Raw genomic sequence first — 20,226 nt, 5'->3', positions numbered from 1 at the left:
AGAGTTGAAAACCTCTTGGTCTCTTTTGCTAAATAAGCTGTAAAGAGAGTAACAGGATCTTTCTGTAAACCTGCCTTGCTCTAACCATTTGTCTTCCTTGTGCTAAAGGGAAAGATGAGTCCAACGATATTGAAATGACAATCCCGGGACTGGACTGGGGAATGGAGGAAGTAATGCAAAAGGACCAAAAGAAGGTGCCACAGAAAAAAGTGCCCTATGCAAAACCAATACCAGCCCAGTTTCAGCAGGTTAGTACCTGATACACAGTGAACAGGAGAACAACTTGTTATTTTCCCAGTTTCCAAAAGTGTGTGGCTGTTGAAATGTTTTAGATTTCCAGTATCAGCTCTTTTATATCAACACCCAGTGCAAAATAATTTAGCATAGTAGTTAGTTTAATTACTATTTAAGCATAAAATGTTTGGTTAAATCCCTTGTATCTGTACATGGAAAATAGAATGTTACAAGATACAAAGTCTTATTCAGCATTGGTTTTAGCTTCTGAATGTCCATACTACACAGCGTTCCAGCATATGCTTTCCCAGTGCAGCAATATATTGCGTACATGTCGTTCCACAGAATTCATCTGGTGTTTACTGTTCTTTATAGGCCTGGATGCAGAATAAAGTTCCTTTGCCTCCCCCACCTGAGCCACTGAATGATAGAAAGGAAGATATTAAGCTGGAGGAGAAAAAGAAGACACAGGCGGAGATTGAACAGGAAATGGCAGCACTTCAGTACACAAACCCGCAACTCCTGGAGGTATGTACATAAAGACAGTTATTAGCAATTTGGTTTAGTGCTCTGTGTGATATATATGGACCTCAACACTAAAACGTGTAGCTTGTTTTTGCAGTACAGTTTTCACCTTTTTTCAAAAAAAAATCTTAATCAAACAAGATATTTGACTTTATGCATGATGCTATGAAGCCTTCAGTGAGGCCCCCACATTTCAGTTAACTAATACTGATCTATGGATCTCTTTAGTTGTATTTCTGTTAATGAAGAGAAAAGCACTAACTCTTTTTAAACTCGCGAGAAATGACATGATTGCTTTTGGTTTTTAGTTGTTACACATACTTCCATGCTTAGTTGATTTTCTGGGTCTCTTTTTGGACAGCAATTGAAGATTGAGAGACTTGCGCAAAAGCAAGCTGAGCAAGTGCAGCCGCCACCTCCAGGAGGCTCTCTTCATGGACCCCAGCCTTTTCCAGGGCAAGGCCCAATGTCACAAATGCCTCAAGGATTTCAGCAGCCCCTTCCACCTCAGCAGATGCCAATGAATATGCCTCAGATGGGACCTCCTGGTCCACAAGGACAGTTCAGACCTCCAGGACCCCAAGGACAAATGGGACCTCAAGGTCCTCCGTTACACCAAGGAGGTGCAGGTCCACAAGGGTTCATGGGACCACAAGGACCTCCAGGCCCTCAAGGACCTCCACAAGGAATGCCACGGCCTCAGGATTTACATGGACATCAAGGAATGCAGAGACATCCTGGTCCTCATGGGCCAATGGGGCCTCCAGGTCCACAGGGTAATGCTGGCCCACAAGGCCACTTAGGACCACAGGGTCTACCTGGGTCTCAGACTCATTTAGGACCACAGGGGCCACCTGGCCCACAAGGTCACCTGGGTCCTCAAGGTCCCCCTGGTGGTCAAGGAATGCAAGGGCCACCTGGTCCCCGAGGAATGCAAGGACCTCTTCCTCATGGCATGCAAGGAGCTCCAGGATCTCAAGGGATGCAGGGCCCTATATCTCAAGGGCCTTTGATGGGACTTAATCCAAGAGGGATGCAGGGTCCACCAGGACCCAGAGATAACCAGGGACCTGCTCCGCAAGGGATGATGATGGGTCATCCGCAAGAAATGAGAGGTCCTCATATGCAAAGTGGTTTACTAGGACACGGTCCCCAGGAGATGAGGGGCCTCCAGGGACCCCCGCCTCAAGGTACAATGTTAGGACCGCCACAAGAAATGCGTGGGCCACCAGGTCCACAAGGCCAGCAGGGACCTCCACAAGGCTCTTTAGTAGGGCCTCAAGGAAACATGCAAGGACCTCAGGGACAACCGAACCCTTCAAGGGGGCCGCACCCTTCCCAGGGCCCTCTGCCTTTCCAGCAGCAGAAAACGCCTCTGTTGGGTGATGGGCCTCGTCCCCCATTTAATCAGGTATGTGTTGGTCTGTATAACAAGACAAGTGTTAAGAACGTAGGAATGATAATGTCACGCTGTAGAAACGCAGAGCAAGAGCTGAGAGGCTGAAGGTTCGATACACTTGCAAGACTGAGGCCTCAGGAAAACTTAAATTATAATGAAAAGAGTTATGTAGTAGGTAAGCACTAAGAAAAGTTGAATTTAAGCAAACTGAACATAAGAAAACTCATATGTATTAATTAAAGCAAATTATTGCCAACCCTCAGTTGTCCCAGAGTAGTTTATCCAAACTATGGGATGAATTTACCATGGATGCTGCTGACACACCTGGAATTAGCTTAGGTTTGGTTGAACTTACCAGTTCAAACTAAGCGCACAGGAACACAGTTATCCTGCTTCCTGCCTTGGTATAGAAATCATTTAGCCGCTTTTGTACTTTCTGGAGCACGAATTGAGATTGATGTTGCACGCTGTTAACTCGTTAGTGCACCATTTGCCAAGAAGCACGAGAGGGTGCACAGGTATCAGCCAGGTTTGGGTAGGACTGGCCCAGGTCTGGCAAGGTAAGCACTGAGCTGGAACTGCTGAGCATGGCCTGGATGTGTGCTGAGCGCTGCGCTGCCGATTAGATGTCCCTGTGCTGTGCTGCCTTGGCATTCAGCTCCAGGAGGGTTCCCCAGCTCAGCAATATACTTGTGCTTAGCTGACCTGGAATACTGGAGTGAACCAATTAATTCAGCAGGAATCAAATCAGACTTTGATTAAGTCTGGTTCAGCACCGAGTACAACCTGCTCTGCCCGCTTCAGTGTCTGTCATAATGGGCTTATTCCATCTTCTGATCTACGACAGATAATGCAGAGCTTTCTGTATTTATTAGCTTGTACAAGTTCCTATTTGTATGGCACTGATTCTGTACTTAAAATTTCTCTTGATTGCCTTCAGCTTTAAGGTGAATTTTGAAGGGGATGTTTGAAAAAAATTCTACTTAATTTTTAAAAAATGTGTGGGGTTTTTTAAACAGAATTAAATCTCTTAGACTTGTACTCAGTGTTCTAGTTAAAGCTTTAGACAAGTATTCATATAGTCCTTAGTGTGTAGTCCAGTACCAATCACAATGAGTGATGACATATTGAAATGAGCTTTAGCTCAGTGATTCCATTTGAGATTGCAGCAGAGTAGCCTTCAGATTGTGTTTTTTATCTGAATAGGTTTTTTTACAAATCAGCAATAATTCCTTCCAGAAATCTGTTAATGTGACACTATTGCTGAGATTTCAAAAGCATCAAAGTTAAGCGAACAAGAGTTGTTTCCAGCACTATCTAACTTAAACTAGCATGGTGTTTTTCACTGCTGTCCCAGGGAGACTAACTTTTCTGCTTTGAGAATAATTACCAAGCTCGTGTGTGTATAAAAGTGTCCGTATGGTTACATATATGTGTAGGGCTGTCCTTGTCTGATCCTGCTGCTAACACTCTGGTCAGAATTCAGTAAGTTGCTTTTGACAGGTGGCTGGATATTTTCAGTGAACACTGCTATCTCAAAGTCTTTTACAGATATTAAAGACAAAGCAAGGTATTTTTGACCATTTTTCCTTCCTTGTGCAGCTTTAGTATGGTAACATCTTTTAAAAATGAACAGATTTTAAAATTCATAATGTCAGTTTTTACTCCAGTTTGCTTCTTTGTAATATGAATGTAATAGTTCCTATTTAAAAAGGCCCTATCTGTGATTTTTTTAAAAAACAATAGGCTTTAGCTTGTTTTTTGTTCTGAATTTTATATTTATCTTTTATGTGAACTTGTACAAATCACTTGCCTTCCTTTTCAGTAGCAGGAGGGTATGAATATATATCTGCTTTATCAAGGGCTTGTGGCATTAATACTGAACCTGTGTATGTATTTGTAAAGGTTAATCTCCATATAAGATACCACTGTTACCTGCATCCGTTATATATTGGCAAGCAGAGGTTCACTGCAGAGAGTGTGGGCGAGATGTCCGGCTCTTCCTGAACGTGAGCTCTGCTACCTGCTGCAAACGTGAAACGGAATAGTGAACTGTTTATGAGAAGGAACTTGCCTGAAATATGATTGTCAAAATCTTATTCTGGAGATGGGCGCGCTGATATTAAAATGCAGATGGATAAATAGAATATTCCCAAGTTAGCAGTAGTGCTTTGGAGCTCTTTTGCTATTGCTAATTTGTATTTGATCTTCTCGCATTCCTTTGAGATAGAAGTGCTGAATTTCCTTTCATTTACTGATTGAGTGAGGTGTGAATACTTCAGGCCAAGTCTCTTGTCCACATAAAGACAAACTTTAAGAGCTTGTGCAGTATTTTAGAAGAAATGCAAATTTTTCTTCTGGGTGAATACAAAGAATTCTTTCCCCCTTCCGTGCATAGTTTTAATTAATACAGATGGCTATCATAAAATGGCTGTGCCATTTGCATATATAGAGCAGATACACCGGTACCGTGGAGCGGTTGCATTCTGCCGCACCAGCTTATCTGACTTGTACAGAACCGCAGCCCGTGCCGGGGAATCCCTGAGCCGATGGCGGAGGTGGTGTGGGGTGCTCCAGACGTACCCGCCTCAAGCAGCGGGGTACGCAAGGCCATTTACAGCTTTTAGTGCAGTATCTCCTCAGCTGTATGTATTTGGTTTTCAGTTTTGAGCCCAGTTTGGGGTCCAGAATGTACTTTGAAATGAAAGGCATGTGAAAATGCAGTGTTACAGCTCTGTCGTCTTATCTTGTCAAAGCGTGATTTGTTTGGAATAGAGGTTTTTGCTAAATGCTAAGGAAACTCAGTTAGTGAGTGCTAAAAACTGCTGCTTTGGTTAAACACTAGTGGCGTAAATTTAAGAAGTTCAATAAAGTTTGTTGTAAGTAAGCGTATGGTAAATACATCAGAAATCATGGAACCCCAGCAAGGTTTTGGACAAGAATGGCAGAAGCACTGTGATAGCTGGATCTTTCCTAGTCGGGGAATTTATTTGTTCTGGACTCAAGTCAACATTTAGTCACTAGGAAAGTATTTTTTGGTTGGGTTTTTTTTTAAATAGGCATTGGACTTTTATTTTGGGCTTTTTTTTCCAAAGTCCTTACAAAATTACTTCATGCAAATATGATGTTTGTAGTATGTATTTGTGTGCTTTTTTGTGTTTATCGCCTATATTGCAGTTGAATAGAAATGTTTAATTTCAAACCAGTATTTCAAGATATGATGGGAAAAATATACAAATGAACTTACTGCTTCTCTACAACCAGAAAAAAAAAGGTAGTGTTTCTCAAAAATAAATGTAGAGCATGAAAATTATTTAATTTTGATTCATAGATTAAGCAGTGTAATTATGAGTACAATGACAGTGATTGAGTATAGGTTTTTATTTACAAACTACCTGCAGACTGGAGGGATTTTTACAAGGCAATATGAATGCCAAGTCTAAATCTTACATATTAGACTTGTACGTGTTTAGGGTTTTCTGGTATGGGTTTGGGGGGGATTTTATTTTGGTTTGGTTTGTATAGCAATCTTGCAGCTTTTTATTGTTGGGTCTCCTTGCTACATTGTAAATTATGTACGTGCCTCCTTTCAGTTCTGGTCAAGTCCAAACCGCAAACAATGACGTTTTGTCTGGCCTTTGCTGTTTAAAGGCAGAACCGGACAGTTCAAGCACATTGTTTCCCAACCAATGTTACCATATAGTGGGTCCAGGGTAACCATCGTACCTGTAGAAATCTTTGATGGGTCTGTGACAGTAGCTGCATTTAAAGAACAGTATTTTGTCCTTTAACGTTCACAAAAAAGAGGGAAAATAACAAAAGACTTTATATATACTTTATTTTTTTCCTTCGGGATTGTAAAACTTACACAAACCTCTGCTCACTCTCCTGTTTCTGCTTGAGAAAAGCAGGTGACTGCAGCTTCTGCCTTTCGCCCTGTCATTGCTGCTTAACCCATGAACAACTTGTCTCATGGTGCTTAGCCACGTATTAGTACTTTCTTTTGATCTTAGAATTCAGAAAACCAAACTTTGCCAGCACGTTAAAAATGAAATGTGTGGTTTTCCACATGAACAGTTTACAAAGGTTTATAGGAGAAGTTCTCTTACGGCTCTGTTGTTGTCCCCCCTATCTCGACATTCTTGATATTTTTTCATTGTTTCAAATTTTTGTTCATTTCCAAAGGAAGCCTTTGTTCTATGCAGCTCTATAACTGCATATAAATCAGTACCTGATATTTTTCAAACAAATAGAAACACTTTCCTCATCTTCTCTAACAGGCAGCTAGAATATGAGCTTTATCATCTTTGGTTGTTACGGATAAAATAGTAGTCCTTGAAATGCTAAGTTTCCTATAAGATCATGTTTCTCAGTGACTGAAAATCATTACTGATGTGAACATCTGAAAAATTAGGCTGAAACCATTGGAAAAATCAGCTGTTTGTATTGTAAGCCCTGTGAAGATGCAGTCTTTGTGTAAAGAAAATCGTTTTCCCCCCTTACAAAATGCTTAAAAGCAAAAATACTCACACATGGCAATTCACGTGGCTTCTTTTATTATATGCTCATAGGACGGACAGAACCCAGGTCCTCCACCACTGATACCAGGACTGGGGCAGCAGGGAGGACAAGGTCGTCTTGGCCCTCACAACCAAGGACCTGGTCTTAATAAAGGTAATTAAATATGTTGTCTCTTCTTCTGTAATTCTCCTAAAAGAGGCTGTTCCAGTGTAGTGCCTCTAGACAGAAAAGGCTACAGCAGAGCACAGGGCCTTGGCTGAGAGGAAAGCTCCCATAGACTTGGGCTGGAATATAGAGGAGAAGTTTTCCCCAAAAAACTATTGAATGTGCAATGTATGGTGTATGCTTTGTAGAACTGTACGAACTAGAGCATCCTAGAGCGTTTTTAGAGAACGTTACAGAAATCTGCTATGATTTTTTCCCTCAAGGTGACTCCCGTGGTCCACCAAACCATCACATGGGCCCTCTCTCAGATAGAAGGCACGACCAGAACAGTGGTGGTCCTGATCATGGGCCTGAGAGAGGGTTGTTTCGAGGTGGCCAGGAGTGGGGTGATGGTAGAGACAGCAGGGGCATGCCAGATAGACGAGGACCTCACCCAGATTTCCATGATGACTTTGATCGACCAGATGACTTCCGTGACGACTTCCATCCAGATAAGAGATTTGGCCATCGATTACGGGAATTTGAGGGAAGAGGAGGCCCGCCATTGCAAGACGAAAAATGGAGACGAGGTGGACCTGGGCCTCCCTTTCCTCCTGATCACAGGGAATTTGAAGGAGGGGGTTCAAACCGTGGGCCTCCTGGTGCTTGGGAAGGACGGAGACCTTCAGATGATAGATATCCACGGGATCCTGAGGATGCACGGTTCCGAGGAAGACGAGATGAGAGGTAAGAATAAATGTCCTCATCTTTTTTGGGTTAAAGGGTAAATGGAGGGAACTCTTTCTTCCTGGTTTCCTTTTCATTAAGGAGTCTATCTGTTTCAGATTTATAAACTGGAAACCAATAAGGAAATGAAAACTCTAATATACCTGAGTATAGAGTCCATAAAAATCATTCAGTAATAGAAGAAAACTTGAAAAATGGTCATTGTACACAGCAGCTTCCGTGTCTTTAAACAGTAAGTAAAGAGAAGGGAGGAAATTTGTAGAGAAGATCCAGTGACACAGGATGAAGATTTGAGACCGTTTTGATGAAAACTGAGAGGAGACTTGAAGGTTAAAGTGACAAACTTTGAACACTAGAAGTGGATTTTGAGACTTTGTCTCCAGTCACAAACTACAGCGTGACTGTAGAGACTGTAGAATGAGATGTAATATACTTGTAAGGAGCAGAACAGTGATCCTACTATCAAATATAAGGGGCAGAGCTACAGCATCTGTTGGACTGTTGAGACTATTTTCTCATGGTTTTGCTTGTAGAAATTTTATTTCTCTTTCTGACTTATTTCTTAATGCCAAGCGAAGAACTCCAAAATAATCTAATTTACAGCAATGTCCATGTCATTGCTTACAATTTCCAAATAAATCACAAAGGGATGAATTTGTAGTTTCCAATGTAAATACGGAGGAATTACGCTAAGTCAGCAAGATTAACTGTCACCGAAATTGCTCCAGATTTATGCTAGTTTAACGGAGTGAAATTTGGCCTCCAAGGTCTAAGCCTCTCACTGACCACCAACTCTATATGTATAAGAACGTGTACTTGTACAGATATATTGTGGTCTCCACATAATGTGAATTTTGTGTGTTTTAGTTGCCTTTTTAATCATTTTCTTACATTCCTTTTACTTTGCATCTATACAGCTCTTCTTTTAGCTATTTTTCTACCTAGCTCTGTAAAGATGTACCTTCCTTTTGTGTGAAGAGTATGAAAAGAAATGAACAGTAACTAAAAGAAGGTAACAATTAAAGCCATTTTAAAAAATAACAATAGAGAGAATCCAAGCTGAATGGTCTGCATTATTGAATTCTAAAAGACATAGCAGACAACACCTTTAGAAGCTCAGTAGATATTTTCAAATCTTATATTGGAAATGCTTAGGGACTGGAAAATATTTTATTATGATCCTGATTTTGAGAGGTTTCAGGAAGAGAGTCCAAGAACCTTGTGACCTGTAAATTTGACTTCTGAACTAAGAAGAGTCTATTTGTCAGAGTACAAGAGTTTGTTTTAAAAGGAATCGGCACAGGGCTATACAAGGCTTATTGTGCGAACTTAATGAATTCCTTTGAACGAAGGCGAATTAGGTGCCATTTACTGCAGATGCTGAGGTGAACTTAAGAATCCCAACCACTCGTTTAGCTGACGGTTTGGAATTCAGGTTGTAACTGGTTTGATCAAGCATGAGAGGGAAGTGTGTGTATGTGTGTTTCTCTCTAATTTCCCGTCCTTTTCATCCCTGTCCTGTTCTTACTCTACCTGTGCATATCAACATGATGCTTCTACCTGCAGAGACCTGCCTCTTCCTGCCTGCTAATCTGCAGTGTGTAGTTCTGTACGTTTAGGTCCTAGGCTTCAAGGAAGAAGATCTGAGAGCAGTCAAACAGGAACTGAGCCCTATGCAAGGCAGGGTTTTACATGTGACTGATATGAAAAAAAGCGAAAAAGGATATACACAATATTAGGAGCTGTGGCTATGTCAGGCATAGCTATGATAGATTTCAAAACTAAACCGTGTCCATAACGTTGCCTGGAAACAAAAGGAAAGGCCCTATTCCTGCTAGCCATAGGACCTTGTGTTGCAAATCTTGGTACTTTTCAAGCTAAGCAGAATCACACCATGTCAGTATTAAAATGGGAGGCCCTCTAAAGAACATCTAGAGGACTGTGCTGTTTCAAGGCTAAACAATATTGCTATGCGGTTATTTGAACCATTTGTACCTGAAACTGTTCAGTTTGTTTTCCCAAATCATCCAGGTTAATGTAAAATGGTTCACTGTCCATACACAGCACTCCCTCCATCCGCTGTTGTACCTCTACAGGCACAGCAGCCTCCTCTCTGTATTGTGTTTGTTTTCTGGGAGGTGGAGACAGACCTATTGTTTTTAATTAAAAAAAATGTAAAAGTTTAAAAATATTGTATTGTGTTATGACTACTGTTAAAATATTTAAATTTGTAATTAAAAGGTTAATGTTGTTAAAATTCTAAATAAAAGTATCTAAAGTTTTGCTTGTAATAGGATGCGCTGTGTCGTTAATGAGCTGGGGAAGGGGACGCTGCACAAAGCCAACGCCGTCAAGAGTATTACGGTGGTTACCGTTTGGCCAGTGTGGAACCGGGAAGAGAGGGGAGGTGGGGGGCACCAGTGTGAACGGGCAAAGAGTGCTCCGCATTATCTGCACTGCCACTGCGGGGTGGGCAGGAGCAGCGAGGGGTCATGCTGTGAGGACTCCTGAACCAGTGTGCCTGCACCACCTAAACATCTCTCACCTGTGCTTGCACGGAAACTGGGCTGTAAACTGAGACAATCCTAACAACTGGTGCTAGTTCACACTTTTGGAGTTGTAGTCATACACAGACCGTGTACAAACTTTTACAAGCACTCTTAAGTGTTTAAACTGGTTATGTAAAAAACCAAAACTACTAGTATTCATGCAGCCATCTATAGGCTTACCTGAAATGGCGCTGACAGTTCATTAAGAACCATTCTTCTCTCTGAAGATCTCTGTTAAAACCCCAGTGTGATACTGGAGGAGCTGTATTCATTTAAGATGAGATGCAGAACCCAATCATACCAAATTACTGAAGATGCCATGGTACTTACTAGAAGGAAATTATCAACTTTAGTGTCATAACTACACTTTGCAAACCAAAATTCTTCATGATTGCAGTTGGATAAACTGCTCTTCAGGCTGTAGAATGCCACTGTGCACGCTGTTCAGCAATCATCATCCCTACAGAGCCAAGCGCAGCCTAGATTAATTTGCTAAAATTGCGAACTTGTAAGAATGGAACAAAAAAAGAGAATGTTCTAGCAAAAGAATCCCAAATCAATAGGAATGAAATGCTGGAATGTTTTGTTATAGGCATGACTTTCATTGCTTGTACTTTCTGAGTTTGTTTTTATCACTAAAATGGAAGGGGGAAAAAGGGAAGGGGAAAGTAAGACCACCACAGTTAAGGGAAATTCACTTATACTTTTCCTTACCTTACCTTCTATCATTATTCACTGAATGGTTTTTTTTCCCCTTTTCATTAAATGAATGCAGTATATTTGACAATACTCTTCTTGTATGAAAAACCAACAAAATCAACAGAAGGAAATATAAGGGGAAAACTGTAAAAATGAATAAACTAAGTGCTCAAAGGCAGAAAATGAGCACTTTTCCACCTACAAATCCTATTCTAGTAACTGTATGTGCTATAGTATTACGTAAAACAGTTCAGAAATGAGTCGATTATTAAACTGAAGCTGACTCAAGTTTATCCATCTAAATACACATTTGTACCATGTTCTTTCTTGTAGCTTCAGAAGAGGAGGACCCTCAAGACATGAGGGCCGGGGACCCAGGGGGAGAGATGGCTTTCCTGGCCCTGAAGATTTTGGGCCAGATGACACTTTTGACTCTCCAGATGAAAACTCAAGAGGAAGGGACCATGGTGTTCGGGGGCGAGGTCGTGGTGCTCTTAGAGGTGAGGGGAACGTTCTTCCACACTGAAATGCAAGGATAAGGAAGCAAAGATATTTCTTGGGCAAATTATAGTATTTTCCTTAATACAATGTCTCTTCTCACTTCTGTCCCCTGCATCTCTTACTGCTCAGGAGGCCGGAAGGGTTTACTTCCTACTCCAGATGAATTTCCACGCTTTGAAGGAGGGCGGAAACCAGAATCCTGGGATGGAAACAGAGAACCAGGTAAAAAAATTGGTGAGGTTTGTTTTAGATAATAGACAAGACTTCTACAATATAACCATTTAGAAAAAAAATTTTAATCATCTCTTTTTCCTGTACCTCATCTGCTTGTCACCAGTCTTTTAGCATGAGAAAAGCAAAATGTAGTTCTTTTGATTTCTAAATTTATCAAAAAATTAACTATACAGAATTAACTGTCTCACTGAACAAAAAATGATTGTGGCCTCCAAGTCTTCATTTCTAAGTTCAAATCTTGTACAGCCCAGAGCTGCCTGTTGTTACCTGTGGATGACTGAAGCATATCTCATGGGGGGTTTTTTTGAGATATTAATGCCAGTAATAATCTTTCTCTTGGATGGCATCTTCTCTATTGCTTGCAAAAATAATGTTTTCAGCTGCAGTGTCTGACAGCTTACTGGTATTTGCATTTGTGTTACTAATGGAAACCCCATATGGGGCAAAACTGAGTTATAGAATGTCATGGAAAAAATGAGCACAAGTGACACATGAATAAATAAAGATGAAGATGTGACTGTCTCTAAAACATATGAAAATATACTGAAAAGAACACTTTATATCTGTTACTTCTTTCTTTCCCATCATCTTTTAAACCTGTTTTACCTTTAGTTTTCTTACTTGTTCATCTAACGTTTGCTTGTTTGTCTGTTAGGATGGGGGGAGGAAGCTTTATGAAATTTTAACTTAAAATTGTGTGTCAAATAGCATGGAAAGTATGTAAATTTATGTTTCAAAAATGAGGAATAATGATGAGATGAACATTACTTATGATCCTGCTTTTTTTTCTCTTCACGCTCAGGTCCTCGTCCAGATCACCCTCCTCATGACGGGCATTCTCCAGCTAACAGAGAACGTTCTTCTTCGCTCCAGGGCATGGACATGGCCTCATTGCCACCACGTAAACGTCCCTGGCATGACGGACCAGGGAACTCTGACCACAGAGAAATGGATGCTCCAGGTGGACCCCCAGAGGAGAGGGGCAAAGGTAAAAAGCCCTTTGTATTGAAAACCGCATGTAACACTGGCACATTTTTCCACAGTAGACTTATCCAGAATTCCTCATTTACTCAGAGGGGATAAAGCTGAACTGGTAAATATTTGATCTTACCAGCTGTGAAGCTGAAGACCAATTTACAGGAACGTAAGAACAGAGGGATTTTTCTGGGGCATCAAATCCAAATCTTCTCCGGCATCATATAACTCTCTTCTTTATTGCCCTGTTCAAAAGCAGTTAGTTTTTGGCTCCCTGTTCCTCCAGTTGGAAAACTCTTGTTAAGAGCTTTTTTCCTGATTTTCAGAACAGTTATTTGTAGGGTTTTTTTAATATTCATTCTTGTGCTAATGTCTTTTAACTCAAATACCCTTCCTGTCTCAGCCTTCACTCTCTTGGACTTAACAAACCCTGACTTTTTTTTTAAGTCATTCTTTTATGAGTTCTTAACTTGTGAGAGTGTAAGTGTGGCCACCCATGAGCAGACCAGAAGTCCATAAAGCTCAGTAGCTTGTCTTCAACAATAGCCAGTAGCAGGTACCAAGGGAAGAGCATTAAGAACACTGTAAGTCTGTAGTGGTATGTCCCTGAAATTCTCTTTAAACCGATGAAGATCTGTAGTTCAGTGACTTACTGAAATATTACTTTCCTATTTAATGGCTTTTGACAGTTACCTTTTGTGTGCTTCTCTATTTGCTTTTGACAGCCACGGACACAGTGCTAAAACTTTTACTGCAGTACATTATGCTTTAAAAAAAAAAAAAAAAAAACCCAAACAAAAAAACCAACAAAACAAGAAAATGCTCTTCTTGTGTTTTAAGCCTCCCATTCACTAATTTCATTTGATGATGCCTTCTGTTTTAATTGGAAAAGTGGAAAGTTGATCCCTATAATTTTTGAATGCCACCTCTGACTGCATTGAACTCTACCACTTCCAACGTGAACTAGCTCTTCTCCAAGTCACAGCTCTGATCTGTTCGGTTATTCTCTACGAAGCTGTTCTGTATCTTTTACTGTCCTTATTATCCTGTATATACCATTTTCAGTGTTAATTTATCCTTTTGTAAATTAATTGGCGTAACTAGGAATTGCACACACTATTTAAGATGTGGTGTAACCGTGGATTTCTGCAGTTCACTTGGGTTTGTTCTGTTTTCTCCATTCTTTCCTAATAGCTCCTGATGTCATATTTCCCTCTTTAACTACTACTAGTCAGTCACATGGCCCTGTCATGCAATCATGTAACTACTGTAACCCACAAAATACATCCTTTTGGAGTTAGTAGCTGGTTCAGAGCCTATTTCTGTGTATGCCATTTCCACAATCACCCTATTAGCCTTGCACCAGTTTTTGATCCTTTTTCTTCTTACAAATCTCAGGATTGCCACTGTCTCTTTTTTTTTAATGTTGTCCTTTTTTTTTTAATGTCCTCATATTGACTACCCACTGTTAGGTGGTAATCAGTGACAAAGATCCTTCTCAGTTGCTTCTAAATGCTGATCTGCCAGCATATAGTTGAATTTTTTTGTTGTAGACCTCAATATTCCACTTCTCTTATTGTTGTCCTGAAGCTCATTTAGTTTTAACCGTATGCCAGCCCTCCTCTGTCTAGACTGTATTTCCAATGTTGTATTAACAGCGGATTTTATTATTCATTCACAGATGTTTTTAATAGAACTCCGCTGGTAAACTCCCTCTGTATCAATATTTTTTCTTTAAAAACTGTATGTTGTTTCTCATTTAGCAAGCCTCTTATCAAATCTGCAAGGATTCCTTCTCCAGCTTCAGTAATTTGTGATAACTCTATCAGATTCTTTACTGAAGTCAAAACAATTATTGACTACCATGCTTCTTGTGTCTAGACAACTCATTAATGTACCAACGAAAGTTTAGAACAATGGCAGAAAGCCTGATAAACAAAACATAAACAATGCTTTTTCATATATGGGCTGTGACACCTTCAGTTGTATTGGTAAAGTCATTTGAAGATTAAAACTTCATGAATTATAAACTCTGTGGACCAATTTGGTCTCTATTTTACACAGAACCAAGCACAGTCAACAAAAAATTGTTCTTGCTAAAGTGGAGCAAAAATATCCTGATTTAGCTGTAGCACATGTCCATAAAGCACTGTTAACAATTTTTTTCAAAATACTGCTTGTTATTTTGAGCTAATGACTTCAGGGTTTTTTCATGTTAATTTATATATCAGTACTACAAAGACCTGTGAGAATCTGTTCCTGGCAGTAAGAGCTCATGTAGTTTATGTTCCTGGTTAGTAGTAAAATAGACCATTTTTCCGTTATTTCTAACAAAAAATGGAACTAAAGAGTAATGTTACTCATTGTCTTCACCACCAACCTCAACTGATCCATCAGTGCAGTGTCTTTGTTTAGGAAAAATAAACTATTTTGCAATTAAAATATACAGAGATGCTGTTAAAGCATAAGAATCAGGTACATCTGGCAGTTTTGATGACACCATGACTATCACTGTTCTAACTTCATTTAAGTGACTGCTGACTGTATCAGATACCATCTCCTTTAATTCCCAAGGAATTGCTTGATTGCTGTCCATCTTCTGGACTGTAGTGGAGATGCTAAATCTATGTAAGAAAAATAGAATAGAGGGAGGAGGCATAAAATTACAGGTCTCAACTACATTTGGTCTGTGAATGATTATACCACAGAAGAACTAGCTAAATATATGGTATGTCTGAGAAGAGGCATGGTTTAGACTGCAACATCAGTAACTGATTGTGCTTCGTTTTTAGGACGAGGAAATTCGGGACCTTCACAGAGAGCGCCAAAATCTGGGAGGTCTAGTTCTTTAGATGGAGACCATCACGATGGATTCCACAGGGACGAAGCTTTTGGAGGAGGCCCTGCAGGAGGCAATAACCCTTCTCGAGGAGGGAGGAGTGGAAGTAATTGGGGAAGAGGAAATAACATGAACTCTGGTCAGTCAAGAAGAGGAGCATCTAGGGGTGGTGGAAGAGGCCGATAGAAGAGGCTTTGACTGGGTCACACCCAGTCCTTGCTGGACAATATTTAAATAGACTGCTACTCTGGACTCATAAAGTTAACCCTGCAACACCGCAAACCTGGATTCTTAACTGGGATAACTGAATGTGCATTAGTTCCTAACAAGGGTCTTTTCCTAGATCAATCAACAGCTACTAGCTGCAATATTGTAGCTAGCTTTCTGTTCTGCCCTCTCCACCCCCGTTTTCCTCACCTTCTTTTACCTACTTTGTTTTGTGAAGAGCTGGAATTTTTTTTAAGTGTTGTGAGACATGGAGCACCTCCACAGATTTCAGTTCACCTCCAGACAGAAACTTGTTTCTATATGTACAGTTTGTCAGAAGTTACGTTGTTTTTGTATGAATACAGAATGTAATTTGCGCAAAAATTAACAAAAAATCAACACAGCGTGTGATTCTTTACTCACCTATTGCTATAAAGAGGGTTGTCTTTAGGTAAACTTGTGTATCAGATGGAGCAACAGAACTACCTCCTGAAATCTCAACCATTTAAAATAGCAATAGCTGATTCCTAGGGGGTTTTTTTGGTTTATCATGTATAGAGAACTTTCATTTTCACCTTTAGCCACAGCTGTCTACAGATTACAAGTGGTGCTGACGGTAAAATTCCAAAACACGGGAAATCACCGCTCCTTGCTAGTCTACCATCCTGAAAGAGAAAAACGTGGAACATCATTTAGAAAAAGTTGTCATAGACATAGTGTGAGTTATAACCTGGACTGCTAGCAAAATAGACATCATGACAAATATTGTCATTCTGCGCTTCACCTGGGCAAGTCAAATATTTTTGTTCAAAACAGGGTCTGTTTATAGAAATCGAGGAAGAAAGAAGTTTAGCAGCTTGATTAATACGGATGCATATGTTTTACAATGGCTGTAGGACGCACTGCTTAAAGATACGGGTGTTCAATAGAGTCTTGTGCGTTCAAATGCTGAAGTGCAAACCTCAATAGTTGATCACTTTCATCTTAACATTTTTTTAAATATCTTTTTCTTTAGGATATTGTTTCCTAGTTTTACTAAGGGAGGGAAATGCGAAGGAGGGGTTATTCCCATTTCCCACATTTCATAATAAAGCTGCTTACTAATGATGAGTTTCTGTTTTCCCCATAAATCATTCGTATTAATCATCTCCAGTCATCAGGTTATCAAAAGGCTCCTTTAATACCTAAAGCCTGAGTGAACATTGTATCACGTAAGTACATATTCTAAAGCCAGCTCTCAGGAAGGTCCTACACTAAAAGCATAGGATATGATGTATAATGAAAAAAACCCACCACCAGGCCTTGAATTTCATGTTATAATATTCTGGATAATATGGCAATGTAGTTCCACGGCTGACAAGACTACTGCAACAAAACATCTGACTTCTCATACAGTCAAATTTACTAAAGACTGGCTTAAGTCCTGAGAACCTAACTTATTTAGAGATCAAAGCATAGATGCTTAACTGCTGTTCTCTTGGGTCAGTCACAAGTAGGTGGGGGGGGTTTCTTAGTTTTTAATTCATAGTGTATTAAATGGCATTTGAAAATTATAGTAATTAACTCTGATCATTAGCCTATAAAATCCTTGTCATGAGGCTCTAGTCAGACAGAATGGTCTTAAAGGCATTAACTGGGAAACAGCTGAGATCCACCTGATATGACAGTTTGCTTTTTACCTCTATCTGAAGAACAGCTTTGGTCACTTTTGGTAAACATCTGGGAGTTAGGATCTACACTGACATTTTAATGATAAATACCTATGATTTAATCAAGGGGAAAGCTTGCAGGGGCTTTCTTGTTTTTACAAGCCCTGTATAATTTTTAGGGGCTGAAAGTGGCTTTTGTCCAATACAATGTGACTTAGAGGATGAGCTTTAGTCCTTAATTAAACCACAGTCCTCTACCAAAACAAGTTAAAGTGCACCTAATAATAGGAAACACAGCTTTCTCTGCCTAGACTAAAGGGAGCATGCTTGGTTTTCCTCTGATGGCTGGTTAACTCCTTAAACCACTATGGTACTTGGTGTTAAGTAATATTCTTTAAGGGGCAGCTTTTTTAATTAAGATGTGAAATATTCCACAATCATGAAATATGGACAAAAAGTAGTAAGAAAATTGGATAATTAGCTAGCTTTTGTATAAATCTTAGAAGATGACAGCATAGCAGGAGAGAGAAGCTTCCCAGTCTGTGATACCATGACCCACTGTTGCTGAAACTGGATAAAATTACTTAATCGGAATATACTTCTGTATTCTCATTGTCAAGTTCTCTTACCAGTGCTGCATGTGGAATCCTTATGCTCTACCTGCTAGTTTGCAGCTCCACCTGTCTAAGGGTTGTTTAATTTGATACTGCTGTTAGGAATAAAATTAATTTTATGTACTACAGCTTAGAAGTTGTAAAAATGAAAGAACTAATTTAATGCTATTAGATAGCTCTAATCTACATTTTTAAGGAAAAAAAGGTGACCATTAGTGGAATGTCTATACTGACATTTGGTACACAAGTAGTTTTATTAAAGCAATCTATGTACATTTAAGTACCCCCATTTAACAATTTCAGTTTAATTCAGAGCAACTATTAGGTGAATACGCTAAACCCTATGTAGTGATAGCAGATGAATATTGCAGTGTTTGACTTTATTTTGTATAAGAGGCACGTATACTCAGTGAGACACTCACTTAGGCTCTGAGCAGGTAGGCCTGGTTGTCCCATTTATCTGCAGTAGTGCAGTGTACAGCCCAAACCGAAGTACCACAGTCTCAGCAGGGACTGCACCTTCCTAAGGCTGCTGAGTTTCTGCATTGAAACACAGCTGTGCTAGGAGAAACAGGCTCTAATTACTAGCAAATCTATTTTCGGAAGTCATGCTGTGACAAGTAAGCAATTCCTGCCCAAGCTGAGAGTGTAAAATATATGTATATAAAAAATAAAGTTCTAAGAGCTGAAGCTACCCTTTTAGAGCCCAAGTATTTGCTACCTTAGAGCAGCTGTAAGGCAGCAATACCTGCAAAGACCATGGCTCTTAACTAAGATTAGCGCCTTTCATCCCATCATACTCATGCAAGAAGACTACCCTTACAATTACAGGTAGTCTTTGTGACCCACAGACCCAGGAAAGTTCATTTCACTTACTGGATGGTAAAGATGTTTTTTTAGAGAGAAATGCAGCTCAGTGGCACACAGTATTTATATTCACCACTGGTCTGAGGTGGCTGATGACTACACCATACAGCAACTAAAACGATGTGTTCAAACTGTATGGGCTGGCATAAAAATGAGCTTATGTTAATAGCAGTTAACTATTTTTGAACATTCACCCCTACACTTGACCAGATTTTGCTAAGTGTCTCGTGTTTCACCATCAGCCCGCCCTGCACACCTCAGCTGTAAGATACTTGCTTTTCACGTAATGAGCAAGTCAATAATTACATTTCATCGGCTCTGTAATCTCACTCACGTTTTGAAGTAGGCTGCAGCAGCCACATGGTCCTATACTGGAGGTAGGAAAGTGGGATGCTGCCAGCTCCCACCCGGAGCCGGAGAGACTCCAGACCATGGCTATCGAGCTGACTTTGCAATAAGGCAAAATCCCGTGCTCGGGGACGGCTCGGCAGGCTGGCACCAACACCGCTACACCCGAACCCAGCGAAACGAGTTTAGTCAGTCACCGGTGCCGTTCTTGGGTGCCAGCCGGTGCTTTTCTTGCTCAAGAACTGGCGAGGAAAACCCAGCAGGAACGCGGAGGAGGAGAAGAGAAGCGGCGTAAGACGGCGCCATCCTCAGCCCCGTCTCGGAGAGATGTCTTCGCGCCCCGCGCAGCGTGACTCTCCCTCAGTCTTTGTCCGAGTCCCGCCGGGCTGTGCCCGGTCCTCCCCCCGTGGCGGCGGCGCGGGGCTCACACCGGCAGCACTTTGCCGCGGCGGCGTAGCGCGGCGCTGAGGAGGCCGCCGAGGCGGCGCAACCCCGCGGCGCCCCCGGGCAGCGCGGCCAGGAGCGCGGCGGCGGCGGCGCCCAGCTGGACGGCGGCGCCCAGCGCCGTCAGGAGGGTGCTGCGCAGCCCCAGCGCCGCGTAGAGGGTACCGCCGAGGGCGCCGAGGTAGAGGAGGAAGCCGCGGCTGGGCTCCCGCAGCAGGCGGGCGGGCCCCCGCAGCAGGGCGGCGGCGCCCAGGGCGCAGAGCGAGCCGAGGGACCAGAGCAGCGCGAACTTGCGGGCGCGGAGCAGCAGCAGCGGCGCGTACAGTGCGGCCAGCCCGAAGCAGAGGGCGGCCAGCAGCAGGCACAGCCCGCTCCCAGCCAGCCGCTGCCAGCGCGACAGACCCGGCAAGCAGGGGTCCGCCTCGGCCGCCCACGGCCAGCCCGAACTCGGCCCCGGTCCGGCCGCCGCCGCCACGGGAGGGGCGCCGCGGCCCGGCGGGAAGGGGTTCAGCGGGCCCAGCCAGGCCCCCAGGCCGCCGCCGCTCTCCGCCTCCTCCTGCGAGCAGCCGGCGGGCGGCGGCGCGGGGGCCGTGCTGGAGCCGCCGGCGGCAGCGGCCTTCGACTGCGCGAGGTACTCCTGCAACTGCCGGCCCAGGTCCGCCATGGCGGGGCCGGGTACCGCTCGCGGGCGCTACAACGCGCCGCCCTCCCGCCCCGCCGCCATCTTGCG

General features: G+C 41.9%; 2 protein-coding genes across 4 annotated transcripts in view; one reads left to right on the top strand and one right to left on the bottom strand.

Annotated features, from left to right (window-relative positions):
* WDR33 (WD repeat domain 33) overlaps nt 1-16,676 on the top strand; it is a 71,058-nt gene extending 54,382 nt beyond the window's left edge. Inside the window, exons 15-23 of the mRNA XM_054835974.1 lie at nt 109-248; nt 610-762; nt 1,121-2,170; nt 6,730-6,832; nt 7,108-7,570; nt 11,152-11,318; nt 11,449-11,541; nt 12,356-12,541; nt 15,321-16,676. Of these exons, the coding sequence (XP_054691949.1) occupies nt 109-248; nt 610-762; nt 1,121-2,170; nt 6,730-6,832; nt 7,108-7,570; nt 11,152-11,318; nt 11,449-11,541; nt 12,356-12,541; nt 15,321-15,553 (2,588 nt within the window). The 3' untranslated portion in view covers nt 15,554-16,676. The remainder of the gene's footprint in view (nt 1-108; nt 249-609; nt 763-1,120; nt 2,171-6,729; nt 6,833-7,107; nt 7,571-11,151; nt 11,319-11,448; nt 11,542-12,355; nt 12,542-15,320) is intronic.
* Nucleotides 11,398-20,226, bottom strand: SFT2D3 (SFT2 domain containing 3). 3 transcript variants are annotated; one of them, XM_054835982.1, is made up of 3 exons: nt 19,039-20,226; nt 16,150-16,239; nt 11,398-11,518 (listed from the first exon to the last, which is right to left on the bottom strand). In XM_054835982.1, the coding sequence occupies exon 1, from the start codon at nt 20,158-20,160 to the stop codon at nt 19,477-19,479; it is 684 nt and encodes a 227-aa protein (XP_054691957.1). In that variant the 5' UTR covers nt 20,161-20,226; the 3' UTR covers nt 11,398-11,518; nt 16,150-16,239; nt 19,039-19,476. The 3 variants fall into 3 exon arrangements, with proteins under 3 accessions (XP_054691957.1, XP_054691959.1, XP_054691958.1); XM_054835983.1 differs by lacking the exon at nt 11,398-11,518 and adding an exon at nt 12,757-12,773; XM_054835984.1 differs by lacking the exon at nt 16,150-16,239 and having other exon boundaries at nt 11,428-11,518.

This window comes from Grus americana, chromosome 9 (assembly GCF_028858705.1).
Source record: "Grus americana isolate bGruAme1 chromosome 9, bGruAme1.mat, whole genome shotgun sequence".
Lineage (NCBI taxonomy): Eukaryota > Metazoa > Chordata > Aves > Gruiformes > Gruidae > Grus > Grus americana.
This window is presented reverse-complemented; position numbering and strand designations above follow the sequence as displayed.

Coding starts and splice junctions, on each gene's coding strand:
- SFT2D3 (XM_054835982.1), bottom strand. CDS start 20,160: ATGGCGGACCTGGGCCGGCAGTTGCAGGAGTACCTCGCGCAGTCGAAG.